The sequence below is a fragment of the Hydra vulgaris genome, chromosome 09 (assembly GCF_038396675.1).
Source record: "Hydra vulgaris chromosome 09, alternate assembly HydraT2T_AEP".
Classification (NCBI taxonomy): Eukaryota; Metazoa; Cnidaria; class Hydrozoa; order Anthoathecata; family Hydridae; genus Hydra; species Hydra vulgaris.
Genome location: NC_088928.1, coordinates 36,841,942 through 36,866,934, shown reverse-complemented (window position 1 = coordinate 36,866,934; position 24,993 = coordinate 36,841,942). Strand labels below are relative to the sequence as shown.

General features: G+C 25.8%; 1 protein-coding gene across 1 annotated transcript in view; it reads right to left on the bottom strand.

Moving 5' to 3' along the window:
- LOC100199383 (ribosome quality control complex subunit NEMF) overlaps positions 1–24,993 on the bottom strand; it is an 88,521-nt gene that overhangs the window by 23,864 nt on the left and 39,664 nt on the right. Inside the window, exons 10-19 of the mRNA XM_065805568.1 lie at positions 16,757–16,832; positions 13,323–13,463; positions 12,159–12,206; positions 11,431–11,591; positions 11,258–11,336; positions 10,908–10,975; positions 10,644–10,707; positions 2,971–3,059; positions 2,383–2,486; positions 1,673–1,848 (exon numbers count right to left, since the gene is read on the bottom strand). Coding sequence (XP_065661640.1) covers positions 1,673–1,848; positions 2,383–2,486; positions 2,971–3,059; positions 10,644–10,707; positions 10,908–10,975; positions 11,258–11,336; positions 11,431–11,591; positions 12,159–12,206; positions 13,323–13,463; positions 16,757–16,832 — 1,006 coding nt within the window. The remainder of the gene's footprint in view (positions 1–1,672; positions 1,849–2,382; positions 2,487–2,970; positions 3,060–10,643; positions 10,708–10,907; positions 10,976–11,257; positions 11,337–11,430; positions 11,592–12,158; positions 12,207–13,322; positions 13,464–16,756; positions 16,833–24,993) is intronic.

The following is a 24,993-nucleotide window of genomic DNA, read 5'->3' as shown; positions in this document are numbered from 1 at the left end:
AACAGTATTAGCTATCCAATTAAATAAAAAAAATTTATTATGCAAAGCATTGTGATTAATATATTTTACTATTTTGTTAAAAATTATTCTATCCATTCTATTACCCTTGTAAAAGTCCTGTATAACTTTATAACAAAAAGTTTTTAAACCATGATTATTCTAGAACTCTACTTGTAAAAAAATTCAAATACCAAAAAATATCCAAAATAAAGTTGTGAGACAAAAGATGATTTGATTTCCATCAAAAATTAGAAGTTTAAATCTCTAAGAAAATAGTAAATTTAAAGTGTAGGGAGACTGGGTAATGAGTATTGGTTGCCAAAAACCTCTAGCTCAATCTTTATATGACCTACAACACGGAGAAAATTTTTTTTACTTTACAATATTCATATTAGTATATCATATATTGCATTTTTTTTAAACATTATTTTTGATGTCAAAGTTTTTTTACAAATCAGTTATTATTAAACAAAGCTTGCATATTAATTAAAATGTTTTGAAATGCATGAGACATTCTTAATTAGATAAAATACATTTATATTTTGAAAAAGTTAGTATTATATGTTTAAATGTCAATTTATTTTGTAAAATTAGTTTTAAAAATGACACTATTTTTAAAGAACTCCAACCTGCATAGAATTTCAGTAATTGGCAGCCCCTCTGATCAATAACAATGCGTTAAATGTCCAACTATTAAAACCTTACTTAAGGTAATATAAATTTACTTAAACTTAAGGTAATATAAATTGATTTATTAGATCAAATTTTTTTCTTTCACTTTTTATTACAAACTGATTTGAATGAAAAAATTGAATAAAAACATCAACTTAAAAACGATTTTATTAAAAAAATTAATTATATTTAAGTTAGTGCACTATCGATAGATCAAGAAACAATAAATTATAAAAAACGTGGTATGTTTTTTACTTTGATCGTACTTGTTTAGTCTATAGGCATGTTTTTGTGCAAACACAAAGTTTAAAGATGTTTTAATTTATTAATTAGAACAACTTACTTCATTTTATTTTAAACACGCTTTATGTTATAATTTTAAAAACTGTATAAAACAGCATCACGAAGTTGTTTTACATAAATACAAGCTCTTTATATTGTCAAAACAACTTTGCAGTTTGTTTTATTGTTTTTTTATAGTTTTTTACAATAACAGTTCAATATTCTTTAAAAATAACTTGTGTTTTATCAACAGCATGAACATATTAAATAGTTTTCTATAACTAATTAAAGTGGTTTAAATATTGTAATATTTGCGATTTTACTTCTACTTTTTTAAGTAAAAATAATTGTTAAAAGTAATATCGTAATAGTATTAAGTACTTACTCATAACTGTTACTTAAACTTTAAATTATACCTTTAGCTGTAAATTATAACAGTAATTAGTAATAGATTAAGTAATAGATTTTTTTGTGTTAATAAAAATCTTTTTAATGACACAAATAAACCGCTGACCTATAATATGTAACCATTAAAAAAAACAAAAACTTAATTATTAAACAAGCCTTAAAATCATTGTTATTAAATAATAAGCAACCTTGACTTAAAACAATGATTTATTTGGGGAGAATTTCATCTAATCTAACAAAAAAAACATTACAGAATCATCTTATCATTACTATTAAAAAAACAACAACAATAAATTGTTATTAATGAAACCTGATTATGATAGACCCACCAAGCACTCGTAATAACACGTGCCTCCCATGCTGCACTGTAGCAAATAGCCATTGTACCAGCTTCATTTAGTGTTTTAGGAGGAACATCCAATCCAGTTGAGTTTTTAATAATGACACTACTTGCTCCGTGCAAATCAGCATGAACATAAAGATCACCTAAACGATTCAAACACCCAGAATTCATACTACAAATTAAAACTTCTAAAACATGTACAAACTAGAGAAACAAAACGACTCTTTCCATCTTTTTTATAACTTTTTTTAAATTAAGAAATGTGTACCAAAAAAAATTTCACTAAACTTTTTTTATTGCAAAAACTTTAATGTTGCATTCAACATTTAAGCTAAAATTTTCCTTTTTTTCGAATTTGTTTAACATAAAGTTATTGCTTAACCATAAAATTAAAGCACATATAAAGATATATTTGAAAAAACAAAAAAAAAGTAAACAATTTAAAAGCTAAATGACATAAGCTGAGCCCTCGTAACTAGAGGTTTCAAGAAGTTGGCTCTTTTTCTACAAAAAAAACTCTAGATTGTCAACAGGTTTATGATAATTCTTTGACTACAATACCCTTAACAAAACACTTTTGAAATTTAAACAATTGAAAGTTAAACAATTTTCATTTAAATTTTATCTGCTTAAAAATTATGATAATTAAGATAGGTAAAACACATGGCCAAACTCACCAGCTTTTAAATATCTTTTAACGAGGATTTCATTTTGTTGTTGGTCTCTACCACCAATCACTAAATAGTTTTCTGAACTTATAAACCAGTAAAACTTTTCAAACCTATTAAAACCATTAAGATTTAAAAAATATATATAAAGAATAATGAAACAATATTTAACAAAAATTATAACTACATAATCATTTACAAAATAAATTTTAAAATTGTTAGTAACCATCCAAGGAAGCCAGTTAAACCAAAGTAAAATTGACTTTTCCAAAAAAAAAAAAAAATTTCCTGGGCTATATTTTAGTGGTCATCACTCAGTGATTAGAGAGAGAGTGGTGCAGTAATTGTAGAATGTTTGTTCTCAGTGTGAGGTCTTTATATCAAGACCACTTTGTCTTTCCTTACTTGTTTGTGAAACAATTGCTTGCCGAGACTTGCTTCAGAAATAAAAATCACCTGTATTAAGGAGGGGAGGGGAGTGTGTAATGGAGAGGAAGAGGTAACTTTTATCTTTGTTATTTATTTTAATTATAATTAAAATAAATGTTAACCAATACTTGTTCCTTGTTACAAAATTAACATAAATTCAAAACAAACCAAAATGTTTTCCTTGTTTTATTGATAATTTTTGCATTCTGAACTTCTTTTAATGTTTCTTTTGTTTTGTATTCAGCAGATTTTAAAGCCTGTTGAAATAAATTTTAAAATAAATAAATAAATTAAAAGCCTGTTAACATAAAATCTTCAAATGATCAGTGAAATTAATAATACAAAAACGATACTTAATGTAATTAAAATGTAGCAAAACTTTTAAAAATTAATACTTATATCCGCAACCTGTGCATGTCAATTGCATTATTCTTTGACAAGCCACTTATAACCAAATTATTTTTCAGAAATAATACTTTATAGTAATAGGGGTGTGTCGATTTTTTTTTCAATTTCAAAAACGGCAAGGTTACTTTTAGTGAAGAATTTCATGGGGATTCCAAATCTGCAATAAAATTTTTTTAAAAATAATATCTTGCTGGTTGGGTCAGCTTTGTTTCAAACAGAAAAATAAATAAAATGTAACTAATTAACAAGGCAAAACAATAAACAATTAAAAGAAAAAAATTTTCTCAAATTTTTGATTAACTCAATAATTGTCATGTTGAATTTTAAGAAAATTCATTATTTGGTTCAAAAAGTCGTAAAAATAAACAGAGAAAAGGAGTTTTTGTGAAGACTATTTTTAAAAAAATCACACACTTTTTTCATATTTTAGACAAACAATGTTACAGTAAAATGTGTTGTTTTTTTTCCTGTTTTTATAAAGCTTTAAAAGCAAGGGGAGTTCATTTTTGTGGGGAATTTTATAGGGAATCTGAATCTGAAAAAACAAGTAAAAATAAAATATGTCTTGTTGGGGGGAACGCTTAGTTTTCAACAAAAAATGACTGAAATATGAATAATTAAAGAGAAAAAATTATAAATCAAAAAAAAAAAAAAATTTTTTTTAAATTATTTGATAAACTCAATATAAACTATATTGACCTTTATGAAAATATCATATTTTGTTAAAAAAGTCAAAAAAATCATCACATAATGGGGGTTTTGTGAAGGTTGCTTTTAGAAAAATTAGTTGATTTTTTCATATTTTAGACAGTGAATGTTATCGTAGGGTGCGCTGTCTTTTCTATAACTAATAATAAGTCAAACACTTTTGTTAAAACAAACAATATATTATATACTAATACATTTTATAATATATATTATATTATACTGATACCTTTATTAAAATTTAGATATAATTAACAATTAATAGTTCATAAATTTTATTCGAAATTTGTGAGTCCAACTAAGTTATATTTAGCATTGTTTGTGCTCATAAAACCTCTACTGATTTCTTGTGGTCTTATATATCCTACTCGCTTCTCATAGAAATATGTTTTTGCACAAGCCTCTGTAACCTATATTAATTATTAGAATATATATTAAAACAATTTAGTCATTAAAAATTTTTAAATAAGTTATTATATTCTTGTAATTGTATAAAAAAGAAACCTGCTCATCGCAATGATCAATAGATTGGGAATGGCATAGCCAATCTGGAACAACCATGGTTCATATATTGAATCTTTCCACTCAATTAGATTGGTCAATTTATCAACATCAATATTAATGCATTTGGTTTTGCGAATTCTTACTGAAACTCTCTGAACTGAGTATTATCACCTCCTTCCTCTCTAGCACCTTTTGCACTGATAACTTTCATTCCTCTTCATCTTTGGAACGCAAGAGTCTGAATAATGCATTCACTAAATGCAAACCATGCAGATCTCTTTACAGTTTTCATTCTATTACAACAAACTCTTTTCTTTTGATATTTTAGTTGTTTCAATTAGAATAAAATATGCAGAGGTCCATCTAACCAGGAATGTTTTACCTTTATTTGAAACCAGCAAGGAAAATACACACCAACTATAAATTCAATAATTAAACGTAGATTTCTGAGCTTTTTTTCTGTTAGAAAATGAATTGAAAGCCACAATCTACAAAAACGGTTGGCTGTAGTGAGCCATCTGGAATGAGGAACAGGACCTACTTTATAGTTTATTAAATTTCAGGTAACACTCCAGATCTTATTGCTGTTACAATTCTGTATTCGTAAGCCTGATCAGCAAAAAGATCATAAGTATTTTGGCCTGGCAAAACAACAAGTGGTTCACCTAAAGTTACTTTTTCAAAGTTTTTGTTTGCATGTTTGCATTAGAGGGACCTCGGCATATTTTATTCCAATTGAATTCCTTTTGCAAAAACATATTTCTATGAGAAGCGAGTAGGATATATAAGACCACAAGAAATCAGTAGAGGTTTTATGAGCACAAACAATGCTAAATATAACTTAGTTGGACTCACAAATTTCGAATAAAATTTATGAACTATTAATTGTTAATTATATCTAAATTTTAATAAAGGTATCAGTATAATATAATATATATTATAAAATGTATTAGTATATAATATATTGTTTGTTTTAACAAAAGTGTTTGACTTATTATTAGTTATAGAAAAGACAGCGCACCCTACGATAACATTCACTGTCTAAAATATGAAAAAATCAACTAATTTTTCTAAAAGCAACCTTCACAAAACCCCCATTATGTGTTGATTTTTTTGACTTTTTAACAAAATATGATATTTTCATAAAGGTCAATATAGTTTATATTGAGTTTATCAAATAATTTAAAAAAAATTTTTTTTTTTTTTTGATTTATAATTTTTTCTCTTTAATTATTCATATTTCAGTCATTTTTTGTTGAAAACTAAGCGTTCCCCCCAACAAGACATATTTTATTTTTACTTGTTTTTTCAGATTCAGATTCCCTATAAAATTCCCCACAAAAATGAACTCCCCTTGCTTTTAAAGCTTTATAAAAACAGGAAAAAAAACAACACATTTTACTGTAACATTGTTTGTCTAAAATATGAAAAAAGTGTGTGATTTTTTTAAAAATAGTCTTCACAAAAACTCCTTTTCTCTGTTTATTTTTACGACTTTTTGAACCAAATAATGAATTTTCTTAAAATTCAACATAACAGTTATTGAGTTAATCAAAAATTATTTTAGTCATTTTTCCGTTTGAAACAACGCTAACCCAACCAGCAAGACATTATTTAAAAAATTTTTTTTTGCAGATTTGGAATCTCCATGAAATTCTTCACTAAAAGTAACTTTGCTGTTTTTAAAATTGAAAAAAAAAAAAAAAATCGACACACCCTATTATAGTATGTAATAGTATGATCCAAAAACTTCCCATGTTTATGTTTCAAAAAGTTTATGCAGTTTTTGAGAAAATAGTGTTAGATTTCCTTGAAAAAAATGCTACCACTTTGTTTTATAAAATCTGTCACTAAAAAAAATTTCAATAAGTAATAGAGCATTTTTTAAATTGTTTTTTGCAAATACTTGCATGTGGCAAGTTACACTTCTTGATATTCAAAACTTGCATGTGGCAAGTTACACTTCTTGATATTCAAAACAAAATAAAAATATGACAGCAACCAAAGCATGCAAAACTCTCAAAACTAATTCTTGTTTTGAATTGTAAAGTTGAACAGTTAAAAAATATTGTCTATTAAAAACATTTTTTACTAAGAAATAAGTGGCTCATCAGATGGTAGAACAATGATACCAAACAAGAGTTTATTAGTAAGCCAATAATACCAACTGAAAGTTTATTAGTATGCCAAATTTATAAATGTTACAAATGAGTAAAGTTTTTAACTATGCTAAAAACTCATTTATTTGTAATATTTTATTTGGTATACCATCTGAAATGTTAAAATATTTCACAGATGCTTCTAAAATTGTAAGAGTCAAAAAAAAATAGTAATACTAATACATCTGAAAAAAAAAGAAGGAAATAATAAAAATATTTAAAAAGATTCATTAAATCTTCTTTATTTTCCTCAACTGATATCTTAACATCTTCAGTTTTGTTATAACACTACCACAACACCAACATCACCAGTTCAAGATTTCAGTTTTGGAAATATTGAAAATGAAGTTTAACCTAATCTTTTAAACTAACTTTTTGTCATTAATTCATTCCTATGAAGATCCAAACTTTGATAAATATATTTGAAGTCTATTGTTAAAAATGTTACTTTTCAATGTAAGTTATGTTATATCATATGTTATATATCTATTTACATATGACTTTGATTGTACAGATGTTTTTGATTGTACAGATGTTTTTGGTGGAAAAAAACTTTAGTTTATTTCTTTCTTAAATCATTATGTTTTTTAGAACTAACTATATCAACAATAGCATATCTGCATTCTGCTATTGATTAGAAATGGCCATATAATCAAACTTAAAAAGGTAGATCCTATTTTTTTCCTTTTGTCTTTTGTTTTCAAGTATGTATAATATATACTATATATAGCAGGCTTGGTCGAGAAGAGAGTGCTTTCACAAGAAGAGAGTGCGATCACACTTTATACCTGACAACACATGTAATATTTAGTTGCAACAATTTGGTCACAGCTGTTTAGATGTTTTAAGGACATTTCAAAAATAAGCAAAAAAAAATGTTAACTTGACTGACGGGAAGCAATTACAAAAAAAAACTTAATCAAAAAAAGAAAAGAACGCTTAACAGAAAAAAAAACTTTACAAAAAAAAAAGATGTTTATATAGATATTTTTTCAGTAAAAGGACAGCACTAAAAGGACAATTAATCTTTAATACACACGAGTTTAACCACATGGGTTTACAAATTGTTGTTTACAAAATATTTTAAAAAGCATTTTCAATTACTACAAACATTTGATAGTTTTATAAAAAAGTGAACATAAATTTCAAAAAGTACACAGTTATCATCCTTCAGAATTAATTAAAAGAAAACCAAAAATATTTATAAAATAATTTAGTTGATAGAATTAAAAACATCTTCTTTTCAAAATTGTTCTTCTAATTGTTCTAGATTGTTCTATTCACCTCAATCTTTATATCATTTTAATAAAAATTACTTAAAAGATAAAATCTTTATATGTGAAACAATTTTGTCTATAATAAATACTTCTTTTTTATGTGGTTGTAATAAAATGCATAAATAATTATTTTCAACATTAAAACATAACTTTAATTGCTCAGTGAGAACTAAATTATATGTTAAAGAAAAAGATCGCTCTCCAACTTTAATTTATAAGGGTTATCATATTAAATAAAACTACATCACATTTTTATATTTTAACACTTAAAGTCCTTGTAAAGTTTTTACAAATGCTTAAATTCTAGACATGTCTATTTTAAAATGGTATAATTTGTTTTATTGGATTCTTTCATCAAATTCTTTCTGAAATATGTAAATGTACAAATTATTAGCTTTCTATTCCACACAAAACAGAAACAAGTGCCTAAACCAATTTTTTAAATGGCAGAACTAGTCAGTTTAAAAATTTAAATTATTTTTTATATCACAAGAACTGTCTGTAAATAGATGATAAATTTTTAATTTATTAAAATTTATTATAAGTTATTAAAATTTATGAGTGATGTAAAAATCAGCAATACTGAGACTTATGCTCTGATGTCCTGGATGTTTTTACCCAAAACTAACTGATAATAAGGATCTGCATCTTAAAAAAAAACACCTTGCTGTTCAATTTTTAGAAAAATAAAACATAATAAGAGTAAGTTCACGAGACTGAATTATCTTAAAAATTTGAAAAGAATCAATCAAGACCAGCTTTATAACCACAATCTAATAAAGAAATAGAAATAAGTAAGACTTATCACATTATTTCTTTTAATAACACTAGTATTGAATATTGATTTGCAATACTTGATTTGCAATACTTGATTTGCAACTATTATACTTCTACTTTTAATACTCAATACTTGTTGTCAACAAGAAAACATGGTAGTAGACTAGCGATAGAGTACTTAACTCAAAATCACGAGGTTTAAATCTGTCCCATGCTTCTGGGAATACTGCACTCAACCTGTTTCTCGGGGCAGTGGTCTTCTTTAGCCATGTTATATTTCAGAATTTAAGGTTGATAGAATAACAAATAAAATAAATAAAAAAAATAAAAAATAACTAGTCACTTTGACTGTAGTTCTAGAGTGCTGGGAAGTGAATATCCAAAAAATAGGTTCTAAATAAAACAAACAGATAAGTTTTTTTGCTGAAATCAATCCAGCTAATGATAAAGATGACGAGGACCCCCTTATAATATTAGCTCAAGATCTTTGTAAAGCTCAGTCATACCTATTACTGGCCAAATCCCCTATTTGGCCAATAATTGTTTCCTAAGATAAACAAAACATAGTGTTCTAAGCAACATTTAAAACTAGCAGAGGTCTAATTAGGTTAAATTCTTATTTCTAGCTGATGCTGCTCATCACTAATTCCAGCATCATTTGCTTAGCCTTCTTGTTGTTGAAACATTGCATCCAGCAAAAGAACAAAGTTTTATCCTGAAAAAGCAGATAAAGTTTCAACCCATAATTTTACATGCAATAAAAAAATGGGTTGAAACTTGTTGTTGGAAGCTTGTCTAGAAAGATCATTATTTTATTCTTTAGTTACCCTTTAGAGCACCTTAATAACTAAAGAATGAAATAAGATTTTGTTCTTTAGTTAAGTGCTCTAAGAAGACCAAATGTTCTTGTCATAGAATACTTCAAAAAAGCATTTAATGAAAAAGCCTTTGTCATTTTTCTTACTAATGTTGCTTTTGTGGCATCAAACCTTAAACCTCTCAATTCTGAAACAAGAGCTCTACTACTGTATCATAACTGCTCTAGATATGCTTGATTAAACTTTGACAAAGAAAATTAAAAGTTACCAGCTAACTTCCATTCATTCGATGAATTAGAGACAGTTTATGTAAAAATCAAAAATAACTATCAGCAAATTTAAATCTTAGTTAAAACTGTTTGCAAGCATTTACCAGAAATTGAAATTACAATTTCATTGTATATGAAAAATACAAATTTTTCATATACAATGAAAAATTTGATTTAAATGATTTTAAGAGGTGCGAGCTCTTTAGAGCAGTGTCCATAATAGTGTTTATAGAAAAGAAAAAGAGAAGCAACATTACCACAATGTGACAATGGTTGAAGGTTGGCTGCAAGATCAGGTCCAACTATTGTTACAATGCATTTTTTCACCCAATCTAAAAGAGAAAAGGGCATCATTCAAAGATCCGCTCAAGATATGGCAACAGTATTTCATACAAGGACGGATGATGCATAAAGATAAAAAATAGAAATATTTATAGAGATAAAGAAACTAAAAAGGTTTCATCAAGTCTTGTTTTCCTTGAAATGATTACAATGAAAAAGACTGCAAAATTAAGCTTTGATAAATCTTTGAATATTTTGAGACCATGCAGGTCATGGGTCTTTATTTATTTTAAGAGTCAGACCCTTATCCAATAGTAAATAAAAATTATATCTTATTTTGTAATAATACCTGATATCTAAATACTAAATAATTAAGTAACATTGATAATATCTTTAGGATTGCCAGATGTACGGCTTTTACGGAGAAGAACACAGCGCCAAACCTGTAAAAATTAATTTTTTTATTGTGTTCTCCTTATTAAAAGCTGGCAACCCTAAATATATGCAATTTAATAATTGTAAAATATTATTAATAAAAAAATTAAAAATGTTCTTGTTTTTGATTTTTAAAAACAATTTTTATCCTATTTAAAAAAAAAAAAAAAAAAAATCCTTAAAATGAAAAAAAATAATTTAAAAAACCTTTTTTGATGCTTGTATAGTTTTTTCTTCTTTTGTTGCCGCATTCCTTCGCTTATCGTGTAGACTAATCAAAATTGATAATATTTAAATTGTTTAAGTGTTTTAAAATTCTGTAAGGAAAAATTTGGATTTTATCTGAAGTTTAATATTTTTAACATAAGTTAATCTTCGGACAGTAATAAGTTAGTAATTTATATTTATTAATTTACAAAGAAAGTATATAATTAATCAACTATATTATAATTAACATAATATAATAAATACCTTCTGGCATTTCCAAAAGCAGTTAAACCCAAGTCTATTATAATGTCAACTTTCTTTTGTTTACTAGACTAAAAAATATATTTTTACAAAAAAAAGGAAGTTACTTTGATTTTAATTAAACAAAAAAAAAAAAAAAAAAAAAAAAAAAAAAAAAGAATTTTCACTAGCACCCCTTTCTTTTTATCATAAAAATAAATAAAAGAATAAAAAAATTAGTTGCATGGGAAATATTATATAAATATAATAATTTGCATGTAATTACTTAGTTTGGCTTGAAACCACTGCATATTTTCAATAAAAACTCAAAAAATTGATTTTTAAAAAAGATAAAACATTAAAAAAAGTTAAACCTTCTTCTTTTGTTTTTTTCTTTCACCTTCATCTGAATCACCTTCATCTGATTCTGTTTCTTCCTCGTCGCTTATATTACTTTTTTTTTTATTTAAAAAAAAAAGCATTATCTTAAAAACCAATCGAAATTAAATAAATATCTAAAAATATGTTAATAACCATTAAACTTTACTTTACTGTAATTGTTATTTGATTTGTTTTCAATTGTAATGATTTTATTATGTTTGCAACAGGATCTCCTTTAAGTTTTGCTTCCTTTAACAAATCCTCTATTTCTTCCCAATCAAGCTGATTTGCAATTGCACTATTCACAATTATGATTGCTCGTTCAATCTGAACAAAATTTTACATTAAAACATTCATACATTCTGAGCTTGACCTCTGAATGTATGAACATGAACATTACAAAATAATATCTTTCGTTAAATGAACAACTTTTAAATATATACATACATACATTATGTATGTTTACATACATACATTATGTATGTTTACATACATACATTATGTATGTTTACATACATACATTATGTATGTTTACATACATACATTATGTATGTTTACATACATACATTATGTATGTTTACATACATACATTATGTATGTTTACATACATACATTATGTATGTTTACATACATACATTATGTATGTTTACATACATACATTATGTATGTTTACATACATACATTATGTATGTTTACATACATACATTATGTATGTTTACATACATACATTATGTATGTTTACATACATACATTATGTATACACACACACACACACACACACACACACACACACACACACACACACACACACACACACACACACAGACACACACACACACACACATATATAACAACTTACATATATCCAAATATTAAAAAACATGCAAAACTTACAAGTGGTAGGTTAAGTTCAATAAGTTTTGCTCTACTTGCTTCTTTATCCTAAAATTGAAAACTTAACTAATTTACATTTTTTTCAAAATTATTATATAGAGATAGAAAAATGAAATAAAGAGATTAAATAGCATAACACAAGATTGCACAAGAATAGGCCGATAATAAATAAGCTAGTCTAAATAATTCTCTACATGTTTGATACTTTGCTGAGAAAGTAAATTTAACAAAATTAAATTAAATTTTGTTTTGTTAACACTACATAAAAAGAACCAATAAACAGTACATAAACTATCAAACTACTCTATATTACTTATGCGTGTGTGCATATAAATATATACATGTATATATATATATATATATATATATATATATATATATATATATATATATATATATATATATATTCACACCCACCTAAAAAAAAAGATGTCATATCAGTTGAGGAAGCTGCTTATTATTTTTGTTTTAAATACAAACCTTTTATTATTATTGAGGATAAACACTTTCAATTTAACAGAAAATATCATCACTTCATGACACTGCCAAGTCCTAATTTCTGATTTTAATAATCCTGATTTTAGTAGAAAATTATAAATGGATTTCACTACTAAACAATGCATAATCATGTTTAATTTAGTTCAAAATGTAAGTTAATTCCTTTATTTCACTTTAACAAACAAAATTAAAACTGATAATTTAAGTTTTTCTTTAGTTTATTTTTAAATTAATCCTTAATACAAATTTTTTTCAGAAACGCTAAAATTTTATACAAATTTTTTTCAGAAACGCTAAAATAAAATAATATTTATTACTAGCAAAGTTCTAAAAAATTAATATGGTTTCAAAATATGAATCTTGGAAAACAAAGCTGCTGTGCAAAGAAACAAGTTGAGTGTGACACCACTTGAGAAAATGTGGGGATTGAACTCTTGCTTACTTAGCAAGACTACTCTACCTCTACACCATTATCACATGTCACATGTCTTATGTGGTCAATTCTAGCATTGACTGCAATGCAGGTTTTACTTGTAAAATTCCACAATCAAATTTTTCGGGTTTCAAACATTTTAGACATGTTTTATATGTTATTATTTTTATTACTTTTAATATTGTTATAATTTTTTTTATTTACAAGTATTAAAGTTATGTAAAAATAGATACCTGTGTTTCTTTTAAAGAGTGTATTCTCTTTTCATGATCTTCACGAACATTCTCAAGTCTTTTGAGAGCAGCCTTTTCTTGCTGCAATGCTTTCAAATCAATCTTTTGGGATTCGAGTTTCGAAAAAAACTCATCAACACACTAATAATTCATAAACATTTAAAGAACCATATGAAAGCATTCACAAACAAAATTTAATTAAATCAAAAACTATTATATATTATAAATAAAATTAAAAAATATTTTATGATGAACAAAAAAACTTAAAAATAATAACTAGACTTATTTATTTTGGATTTGAAAAACCTTTTTGGATTAAATAAAGTTTTTTTTTTTATCTTTAAATAAATAATGATTTATACAGAATAATGTTTTATGTTAAGTTGTTTATCTTCCCTACTTTTTATCTTTAAATTTTTTAAGTTAGCAGCATTTTTATAATTTTTTCAATTAACATATTTCTAGCAAAACTGCAAGCAAAACACTTTCTAGCAAAGCTGCAAGCAAAAACCACAAGTTAGGAGTTGAAAAGAAAAAGAAAATAATTGATAGAATAAAACTTGCTTAGAAAATTCTAGTAGTCAGGAAAACTTTAAGACAGCAGAGAACAGGGGTGTGGAGTCATAAAAAAAAAGTACTGACTCCGACTCCAGTCGTAGAAATTTTCAGAGTATGACTCCGACTCCAAAGCAAAATTTTTGAAAAATTCTTTGAATTCTTTACTGATGTTTGAGAGATAAAAATTGCAAAAGTAAAAGTTTCAATTTTGCTAAATAACAATTCACACAAGTTTTAGTAGATGGAACAAGAGATGATAGGCCACCTGAGAAGCAACTGTGGTGGTATTTGTAAAAAAAGAAAATGATTATGAAAATGCAACAAAAGCTCAAACTTGACTACTAGTGAAAGTTCAACTATATTTAAAATAACTTTTTGAAACTTGTCTATAAAAGAAAGGGCATAGTTAGAAGAACCAGCCAAATATCAGCAACACAATCCTATAAATGACAGGCAAAGATTTATAGAGGCAGAGAACGAAATTAGCAGTAAGAAAATAGCGATAGAGAGGCATATTTAGAAGATGTTAACTTAGCAATTGATTGGATAAATGTTTTCTTAAGAGGCCGATACTGAAAGATAGTTCAAAAGACATAAAGTAGAAGAATTTGTAAGAGTGTTATTAATTATCAACATAAAAAATTCAACATTAGTGCAAAAATAATTACTAAATAAAAAGTTTTGTTTTAAAATTCACCAGCTACTGCAAGCTTCAAGTTGTCACAGAAAAGAGATTAAGATCGATTGCCTGCTTTAAGCAATTAAAATCTGATAGCTTTTCATCAAGTACGGAGCAGATTAAAAAAATTTTAATTTTTTGTTTGATTATAAAGATAATATGCATCGGTTATCATTGTTATCGGATTAAAATGAGTAAACAAATATTAAATCAAAAAATGTTTCAAATTTTTTCTTCAAAGTCCAAGTTGACTTAAAATTGACAACATTTCTCAATCCTTAATTGGATTATTTTGTTGTGATACAAACAGAATCTAAGAAAAGCTAGAAGTGGAGAAAGGACTTCTATTCTAAATCAATCTATTGATGGAGAATATAAACTTTTAAACCAAGAAAATTTGTGCATAGTTAAAGACGATGAAGCCTATTCAAAAATAGAATTTTCACAATTGTCTGAGTCAGCAACTATTGCTCTTGACTTTTTTAAAGCTTTGAATAAAATTTTGCATGCTGGCCTTCTCTATAAGCTTTTTTCTTAGAGTGTATCAGGTAACATCTTTAAGATGATTCAATCCTTCTTTTCCAATCATAGTATAAAACTTATCCTTGATGGACAGCACTCTTCTTCATATCCTGAAACTTCAGGGGTTCCTCAAGGTTCTATTCTGGGTCCTATACTCTTTTTAATTTACATTAACAATCTTCCAGATATTCTCACATCTAAGATGCCATTGTTCGCTGATGATACTACCATTTATTCTTGTCTTGATAAGAAGCCAACACTCTCTGATTGCTTGGAGGAGCATTTGAGCTTGAAAAGGATCACATCTCTATTACAGCACGGGGCCAGAATTCACATTTACGGAACAAAACTCATAACTAACTTGATATTAGGGCTATATTCACTAAAAATAGCATGAGTACTAATATGATATCTGTGCTTTTTATGAAGGTAAAATTTTTTATTTCGTTTCTATGGATACCTTTTTTTGCCTAGCAACAATCTATTTTTGGTATTTGCAGATATTTTACGAGTGCTATATTCACTAAATTTGGCATGAGTACCAATATAAGATCACACTTCTTATAAAAGTGATAAATTTTTTTTATATTGTAGCCTTGAATACTTTTATTATTTAGTTACCAGATACTTTCCTTAGTTACAAAGGGGTCAATTGATTTTTGAATAAATCTTATCGGATTTTTGACTCACCTATATTAAAAAACAATTAAGTATTTAGATAAAGTTTTTTTTTTTTAAACATCTTTGTTTCCAACAAGGCTGCAAGCAACCTTTAATTAGAGTTGGAAGTTATTGGAAGAGAAAAGATGAAGATTATAGAGCAAGATTTTCTTTTTTCAAGACTTTCTCTTTCACTTTTCTACAAATGCTATAATGGGCACTGCTCTAAAGAGCTAGCGTCTCTTGTGCCATCAACTAAAATATATTCTTGTGCTACTTGTCATTCAATTAAGTTCAAATTAGTTTTTTTCCTCGAACATCCAAAGATGTTGAAAAAAATATATATATAATAATATAATATATAAGCTGATCAGACCCGCAAAATACAGGTCTTTTGATAAGTCTATTCTGCATTGACCATTTCTACACTTATTCCTTACTTTAATATTTTTAGCAATGGAGAAACATATTGTCTACCTTTTAAATTTATGAATAAAAAAATAATTTATATTATAAACTTTGAAAACTTTTAAACTTTTTAGTAGTCGTTATGCGAACTGCTATTTATTAGCAGTTTAAATATGAGTACCCAAAGCGAGTATTCTAAATTATATTTAGAATACCTGCTTGAAATTTGTTGATTATTTACAATTGATATAAAAAGTTTTAAAAACATGTGGAAATAAACTTAAAAATATGTGAAATAATAAGCTTACCATGACCCGTATAAAATGGGTCATGATAAGTCTGTTCCATATTGACCATTTCTATACTTTATATAGTCGTGTTACTTCAATAATTTTAAGTGGTAGAAAATAAAAATCTGTAAAATCTTTGTTTTAAATTAATGATTAATGTTCAATACTTAATAACTTCTTATTATAAAATTGTAAACTTCTATAAAAAAAAGTTAGTATCTCTATCAATACATATGTGCAAAAAATTTCTCCAATTGTTTTGATGTTTATAAAAGTTTAAAATTAAAAAAAAAATCCAAGTAAAAATAACAAAATACCTTATTAAACGAATGGAAGTGGATAAATGGCAGAGATTTATGTTGATGGTACAAAAACGGATGAAACTCAGTATAGCTAAATAACAAAACCAAAATATCACAAAGTTAAATATTTTGCACAAATAAAAAGCAATTTTAAAGCTTGTGCACTAACAAAAAGAATTTTGAAACAGCGTGACTGTTTTAAAATTCTTTGTGCTGGTGCATAAATAAATTAATTATTGGTTATTAATAAATTAAACAATTATGTTCTTTTTCGGTTTAACAAACTCAAAAATAATAAAAATAAGTATTAAGCACTTTTTTAAAAATAAAATATATGCAAGTATCAAAAAAAAATATTCAAACAATTAAACAAAAATTAATATTGAATTTTTTTTGTCCATTTATTTCAAATATAAAAAAAATATAGAAATTTACACTAATAAATTATAAACCTACATAAATAAGATTAGGTGTCACTCGTTTATTTAAAAACTAGTCAATGGAGTGACACCTAAAAAAAAAGAAGAAAAAACAGTAAATAAAACATAAAAAGAATTAAAAATAAAAGATAAAAAAAATAATAAGAAGAAACAAAAAAAAAACTAACATAAAAACAAAAAAAAGAAAATAAAAAAATATAAAAATAAAAATAAAATAAAGCACTAATAAACAATGATAATATCAAAAATAGAAACAAAAACAATAATACAAATAAAAAAATATTACAAATAATAACTATAATATGATAACTTTAAAAAAAATAATAACTAATGATAAAAGCAATGGTAAAAATAGTTATAATAAAATTCATAACTATGAAAGTAATTATAAAAATAAATATTTTTTTAAGACAACAGACTGTGTAAATTAAATTATAGTCTTACAAGGCAATCAAAAACTATAGGTAAACCTGGGTAAAAAATGCAAATTTCTTAACATACACAATGCAATTTTATTTGATGTAATCAATTATGTAAGGATTTCTAGAAGTTTAGGAATATTGTGGTGCAAAAAGAGTTGCTATTCAGTTTTGGGCAACAAACTAGCTCTTTTTTAATCAAAAATGTTACCTGCCTCTAATAATTCTATCATTTTAAATGTTACTTAAATTTTAAATAATTGAAAAGTATAGGATGCCTAATACAGTAAATATTTTAATTTCAAATGAAAAAATAGAAAACAAAGGAATAATTATAAATATAAAAGTTATGCAGGTATAATAGTTTATATCTATATATAAACTATTATACCTATATATAATATCTTTGTATAAAATTTTATCAAAATTTTGTTCCTCTTTTAAGATTATTGAAAAGTCTGAAACTACTAAAACTGTGTAATAAAATTATATAACTAAAATACACTACATTGATGTAATTGCTTTAGCATATCAATAGATGATAAGATTCATTAAATAATGAACATAATTTCAAAAATTATAACAATAATTATAAAGCTAGAATGGAATCAATATCACTATCATTATAATTAATATTATTAAGGCAACTAAAACAAAGAGGTAATTCCATCTCAATTGACCCAAGCCATGTCACCATATATTTCAGATGAAATAATAAGAAATGTAAAAAATTATTATTAAGTACCTTTAATTATCAATTTAAATAAATTTAGACAATTTTTTTACAGAATAAATTCACCAAATTTCAATGTATTGATGTTAATTTGCTGATTTGGTTGAATACTTTGAATACCAGAAAAAGAAAACATGCCAGTTATATTAACATCTTCACTTGTTTATTTAAAGCTAATAGTATCTACTGATTCTGGGTTAAATTGATGATAGCTCCTAGTTCCAGTTGTTTTACTTAGAAAACATTTTTTCAAAGAAGTACGCAATTCTAACAGTGTTTCTTTTTCAAACTAGAAAAAAACAATCCCTTTAATATTGCTTGTACAATAGTCAAACATTTTATTATAATTCAATATCTGGTCATTTATGGGCCTTTGTAGACTTGTATTTGCAGTTAGTTATTTTACAGTGCAACCAATACCATAACATGGTGACTTTTTTTTTTTGTTAATTCACCTTCTCAAGGCCCAGAAGGCCACTACAGACGAGGAGGCTATTTAATTGTGGTTATAACCCTCTCTCAACTCTATAACTCCGAAACACGAAACTTGACAAACAAGGCTGCTGCACGGAGAAACAAGTTGAGCGCGATACTACCACTACATCACTATCGCATACCACTTACCAAGACTTGTAGCAAAAAATCTCCACTCTGACATGTTCTCTTTTTCTGGTATTCAAAGTATTCAACCTACTCAGCAAATTAACATGAATACATTGAAATTTGGTGAATTCATTCTGTGCAAATAATAGTTTCATTAGATTGGTATGATAAATGAAATTGAAAATAAAGATGCTATGGTAACATTCATGCCCCCACACTGTCTTTTTAACTAAATTTCCTGGCTATCTAGAGCAGGTGAGTGCTGGGTTTCAATTACCAATATAATTTGTATTATTGATGCGCCTGTAATAACAACCGGATGTATCTATACGTTGACCATTGACACATCTAAGCAAATCTTAACACAATCTTGACACTTTATTTTTTTGTTATATTTTATTTATTATATTTGATTTGATTTTTTTTATTTTTGATTTACTATACTTATTATTTTTGATTATATTTTATTTTGTAAATAATTAAATAAAACAGAACAATTACAAACCAAAAAAATTTTTAAAGACAATATTTTCAAATTTATCGTTACTTTATTGAAAATGCAAAAAAAAAACAAAAAAAAAACATAATTTTTGAGAAAATAAGTGGGGCATTGCCCCAGGCCATGCACCCTCTGGTTGTCTGCCCTTAAAAATTTTTTTTAACACACATTCATCAAGACTACCCAAATGCTGAATGTTTCAGAGCTTCAGCTTGTCAGAAGTTAGTGAAAAATTTATCGCAAGTTTTTGCTACAAAAAAGTCCACCCGCACCCTGATGTCTTGGGCCTTGGATGCAATTTTAACATGCACATCCTTTGGCACTACAAAAATGCCAAAGTTTCAAAGCTCCAGCTAATCTAGAAGATAGCAAAAAATCAATCATAATATTGGGCTATAAAAAACTAGGGACAATGCCCTCTTATCCATATATGGAAATCCATATACTTGCAGATCAAAATCCTAATATTTTCTGAAAGATCAATCAATATAGAATGATGTATAATAATATTTTTTTTGATATCATCAAGGCCACATTCTCGAGCATTAAAAACAGGTATATAAAAAATTGCCTAAATTAATTTAAACTGATAATTAAAGGTACTTAATAATTTTTTACATTTCTGACTATTTCATTGGATTCATCACCCCTGAATATAGCCCGTTACAAATTTTTAAGTATAAAGATAAAATATTTTTAAAGTTTTGTGATTTGAAGCCTCTAAATAAACATTGTAATTTTGTGTCTAAACTGAAACCAACATTTTGACAAATATTTACCAAAACCAATACCAACATTTCGGCAAATTAAAATTTTTAAATTTTAATTTAAAATTTTTCTTTTTTTTCAAAGTTGGCAATAAGAGAGTGGTATGTTTTGAGATAAGACGAAAGGCCACTGACAGTCTGGTACTTAGGATCATCAGAATTGTGAGACTTTTCTATTGCAAATATTGCAATTGACATCCTTAGGATTACTAATTGGATATTGTAAAATGCTTCCAAACCTGACTTTATTGACGACTTCTTTCCATCTTATATAATAATAATAAATTAATAGTCATAAGAAAATAATAATAAAAATAAAAGTACTCGGAAAAATCTATAAAAATAACTAAAACCTTACATCCACAATCACAATAACATCCACAAAAACTTACATCCACAATCACATTCACATCCACAAAAACTTACATCCACAATCACATCCACAAAAACTTACATCCAAAATCACAATCACATCCACAAAAACTTACATCCAAAATCACAATCACATCCACAAAAACTTACATCCACAATCACAATCACATCCACAAAAACTTACATCCACAATCACAATCACATCCACAAAAACTTACATCCACAATCACAATCACATCCACAAAAACTTACATCCACAATCACAATCACATCCACAAAAACTTACATCCACAATCACAATCACATCCACAAAAACTTACATCCACAATCACAATCACATCCACAAAAACTTACATCCATGATATATTGTTATTTTTGTTCACTTTCTTGAATGTACAAAAAAAGACGAAATATTTTCAAACTTTTTTTTTTTGAATAAATGTCATCAATCAAAATATTGTGCGCCCTGCAACAACTTGATTATTTGCGGTTTTAATATTTTTTAAAAGCAGATGGAAATGCACTATTTAGTAACTAAAAAGTTAAGTAATTTGTAAACAAAAAGCACAAAATTTTATTTAAAAATAGTAAAATACTTTGTGAAAATTCTCAAAAACAACTATTTTTCTAAATTATATAAAAATTTAAAATCTTACAAATTTTTCAGTTTTGGGAATGTTTTAAAATAAAATTTTGCTGATTTTAGGAATTTATAAAAAGTGCCGATACTGAAATTGCGGTATCAATTTAAATTAAAATTTTGGCTGTAACCGATACCGAAACTGAATTTTGGTTGATCACTACTTTTAACTTATCTTAAAAATGTCTTTTGATTGACAAACATGGTAGAATCTTTTTTTGATTAACAATCATGGTAGAATCTTTTTTTGATTGACAAACATGGTAGAATTTTCTCAACAAGTTCATAGTATAAACAGAAAGATCAAAACATTATAAATATACATTATAAATTTTAAATTAAACAAACCATATTGTGCAGTATTACATAGAAACTATGGTAAACTGATTGAAATCATAAAATTATAATATAAATTCTTTTATACTTTAAAAATTTGAATAACAATTAAAAAATTAAAGATAAATAACAAGTTATGTCAAAAAATAATTGATTTGCTTTTGACATAACTAAAAATAAAAAATAAAAGCTATAAGAATCATTCCATACCAAATGGAGTAAATTTTTATGAGGTTCCGCATGGACCATTTCAGATTTTCCTGAAACGTATTGATTAGTCTATAAGAAAGTGTGTTTTTCAGTTTGATTTCAGATTAATATCTAATGTGGTTCTTGAGAAAACACTATTTAAGTAATGGTCTATTATGCATAAAATTTCACTTGTCAAGCAAAATGTTTTTTTTTAAATCAATTTTAATAGCTAATAAGTTTTGACAATTTGTTTTATACTTTAATTTTTTTAAGATAGAGAGTATATGATAAATACTTTTAGAAAAACAAAAAATTTTAAATCTCACATTTTAGCTTCTTCCATAATGGCATCCTAAAGATGATACTTTTGTTTTGGAATTTAAGTTTTTGTATTTTTTTGAAGAGCCTAATCTTAAAAACTAGATTAAAAATTAATACAAATCATAATCCTTGTTGATCTAAGTGTGGTGAATATAAATTTTTTTTAAAATTCAGTAGATTAGAGAGCTGCATTTAAAAGTTATAAGCCATTAATGTGAGGTAAATCAAGAATTTTTAAAATTTATCCATGATGCAAAAATAGCATCTTTTTTTTCTTCAAATTTCTTATACATATCAATCGAAAAGTGCTTATTGTTAAAACTAAAAAAATTAATGGACAGTTATTTATAGTCGCATTTATAGTCTCTATAAGTTAGATAAACTTTTGATTAAAATAATTTAAAATTTTGTGTTGGTCTTTTTAAAACTTGGAAAATAACAAAATAGTTGTATTGAATTAAACAATTTGTTATAAAATGATAATTAAAAAAAATTGATAAATGTTTATTTTCTTTTAACCCCAACAGATAAAACTATGACTCCTACTTTGCACGCAATTTTTTTAAACAAAAAAATATTTTGCAACTTGTAAATTAAAGTGATGAAAAAAATTTACATAGGTTTTCAATACAAAATGCATGGTACTAAATATTTGAAGATAATTAGTGTCATGCAATTGTTTATATATATGTATATATATATATATATATATATATATATATATATATATATATATATATATATATATATATATATATAAACAATATCTTGAAATTACAGTTTAAAATTTTTCTTTAATTATTAGGACATCATTTAGTCATTAAAACAATAAACAAAATTAAAATTTTTTTTTCTAATATCATGTTCTACTTAAATACATAGCAGGACTTGTTCTTACAAGTTCGATAATTAGTAGGTCAGTTTGTAGTTAAGTTCTTTATTTGTTTAAAGTGATTTATGAAAGAATTATAACTATAGTGGTTGAAACAAAAAGAAACTTTTATTTTACATTTTAAAATTATTTGTTAGTAATATAAAATGCTTAAAAAATACTGCATAGTTGCTTGTGGAAGCAGTTACAAAAAAAATATATCAAATAAACAGTTTTATAACTAAAACAGCATTCAATTCAAAGTCCTCAGACATAGAGATTTATGTTCCCGGTGGATCAGATTTATAAACAGAATTAACTGGAAACCATCGAATTCTCTAGAATATGTATTGATCAATACTCTAGACTTTACAATGAATCTTTTTCCAACAACTCATACAAATAAAGTTTTTTAAAGCAATCCTTACTTCCTACCCTTTTTGTTATTTATTGCTAGCTGAAACAGTACTTTTCAAAATACAAGATAAGATTTATTCTGTGAATGACTTTACAGAACAAACTTGCCCTCAAAATTTTTTATTCAAGAAAATAAAATGGCATTATTTATTATGGTGTTATTATTATTGAAAAAATCATCAGCTAACATTGAAAGCATCAATAAGTTTATATTTAGTTTTGTTAATTGATGAAATGTACTTGCAAAAAAGTGTTCAATATTGTTGTAAAAAAAAAGTATTCAATAATGTTGTAAACTTTGGCATGTCCTGAAACAAGTATTTCTGGAAATTGGTTGATGACAGAAATTGAAGAATGTATAAAAAATCTTTTTGAACTTTAAAAATTTGCATAATTATCACAGACAACGATTGAAACCAATCAACTTGCATTTAAGAACCTCGTACAATTCTACAGAGACCTTTTTTTTTGATAGTGTACTATGTGTACTGTGTATTTTTAAAATCATCTAAAATAATCTATTACATTCAAAGTGGTTTATTTTTCCAACATTTGAGCTTTTATAATCTTGAGGATACAATTAATGTTTAAACTGACAATTATTAGTGGCAGTCATTTTACCAAGTTAATGAAAAAAAATAACTTATTGCCTGTTAATTTAAAGAAAGTTTGCAAACTTACTCCAAGTGGTTTACATTCGGGTAAAAATAAACAAAATGTTATTTTTATCTGGATGTAAAAATGGAAAATTTGCAATGCAAACTCACTTTGCAAATTTTCCATAAGCCAATGTATTCTGCCATTAAAAGTTATTTTCCAAAAGAAATAAGTACTGCTAATTTCCTATATTTAATAAATAATTGACAATTTTAAATATAAAGAATATATATAATACTAATAACAAAATAGGAAATGTTGTTGCTTCAAATGATCAAAGAATTTAAAATGCTCTTGCTTGTAAAAGAAAGGTACTATACAAATTAACAGGGATGTCACAAATTGTCACTTTCATAAGATTTACAAGATTTACTTTTACAAGGATATGATTACATTTTAATCAGCAGATTTCAAACAAGTCCTCTTAAAAAACATTTTGGGAAACTTAGGCAGATTAGTGGTGGAAGATTTCCAGTTAGTTTGCGTGAAGTTGAAAGTTCCGAAAAAAAATCAGCATAAAATCTTTAATTAAAGAAACTCTGGCATTGAATAAATGGTTCAATAATAAAGTACAAGTAAATAATGATGCAAAGTAACTAGAAACAGCTTTACTTTTATTACAAAATGAAATAGAAGAATATGATTTATGTAAAAGTTCAAAGGAAGTTTTTAGTCATATTGCTGGGTATATAAAAAAACAAAAATTAAATCCAAATTCAAATGTTCTCTGTGTCAAGATCTTCCTTAAACTAACGAAATATCTTCACTTTATATCCAATTACTCTCAAGGGGAGGTTTAGTGAAAAAGAGAACTTTATGAAAACATAGCAGAATACATTTGGACCTTATGTTGAATATTAGACACCACAAAAGAGTTACTATTAACTATATATACCAACAGACTGAAAAGCTCAGTTCTAGCTGCACTTGAACTGTTTAAAAACAATATTTGTTTTATGTCTTGACAATTTATAAACAGGAAGGC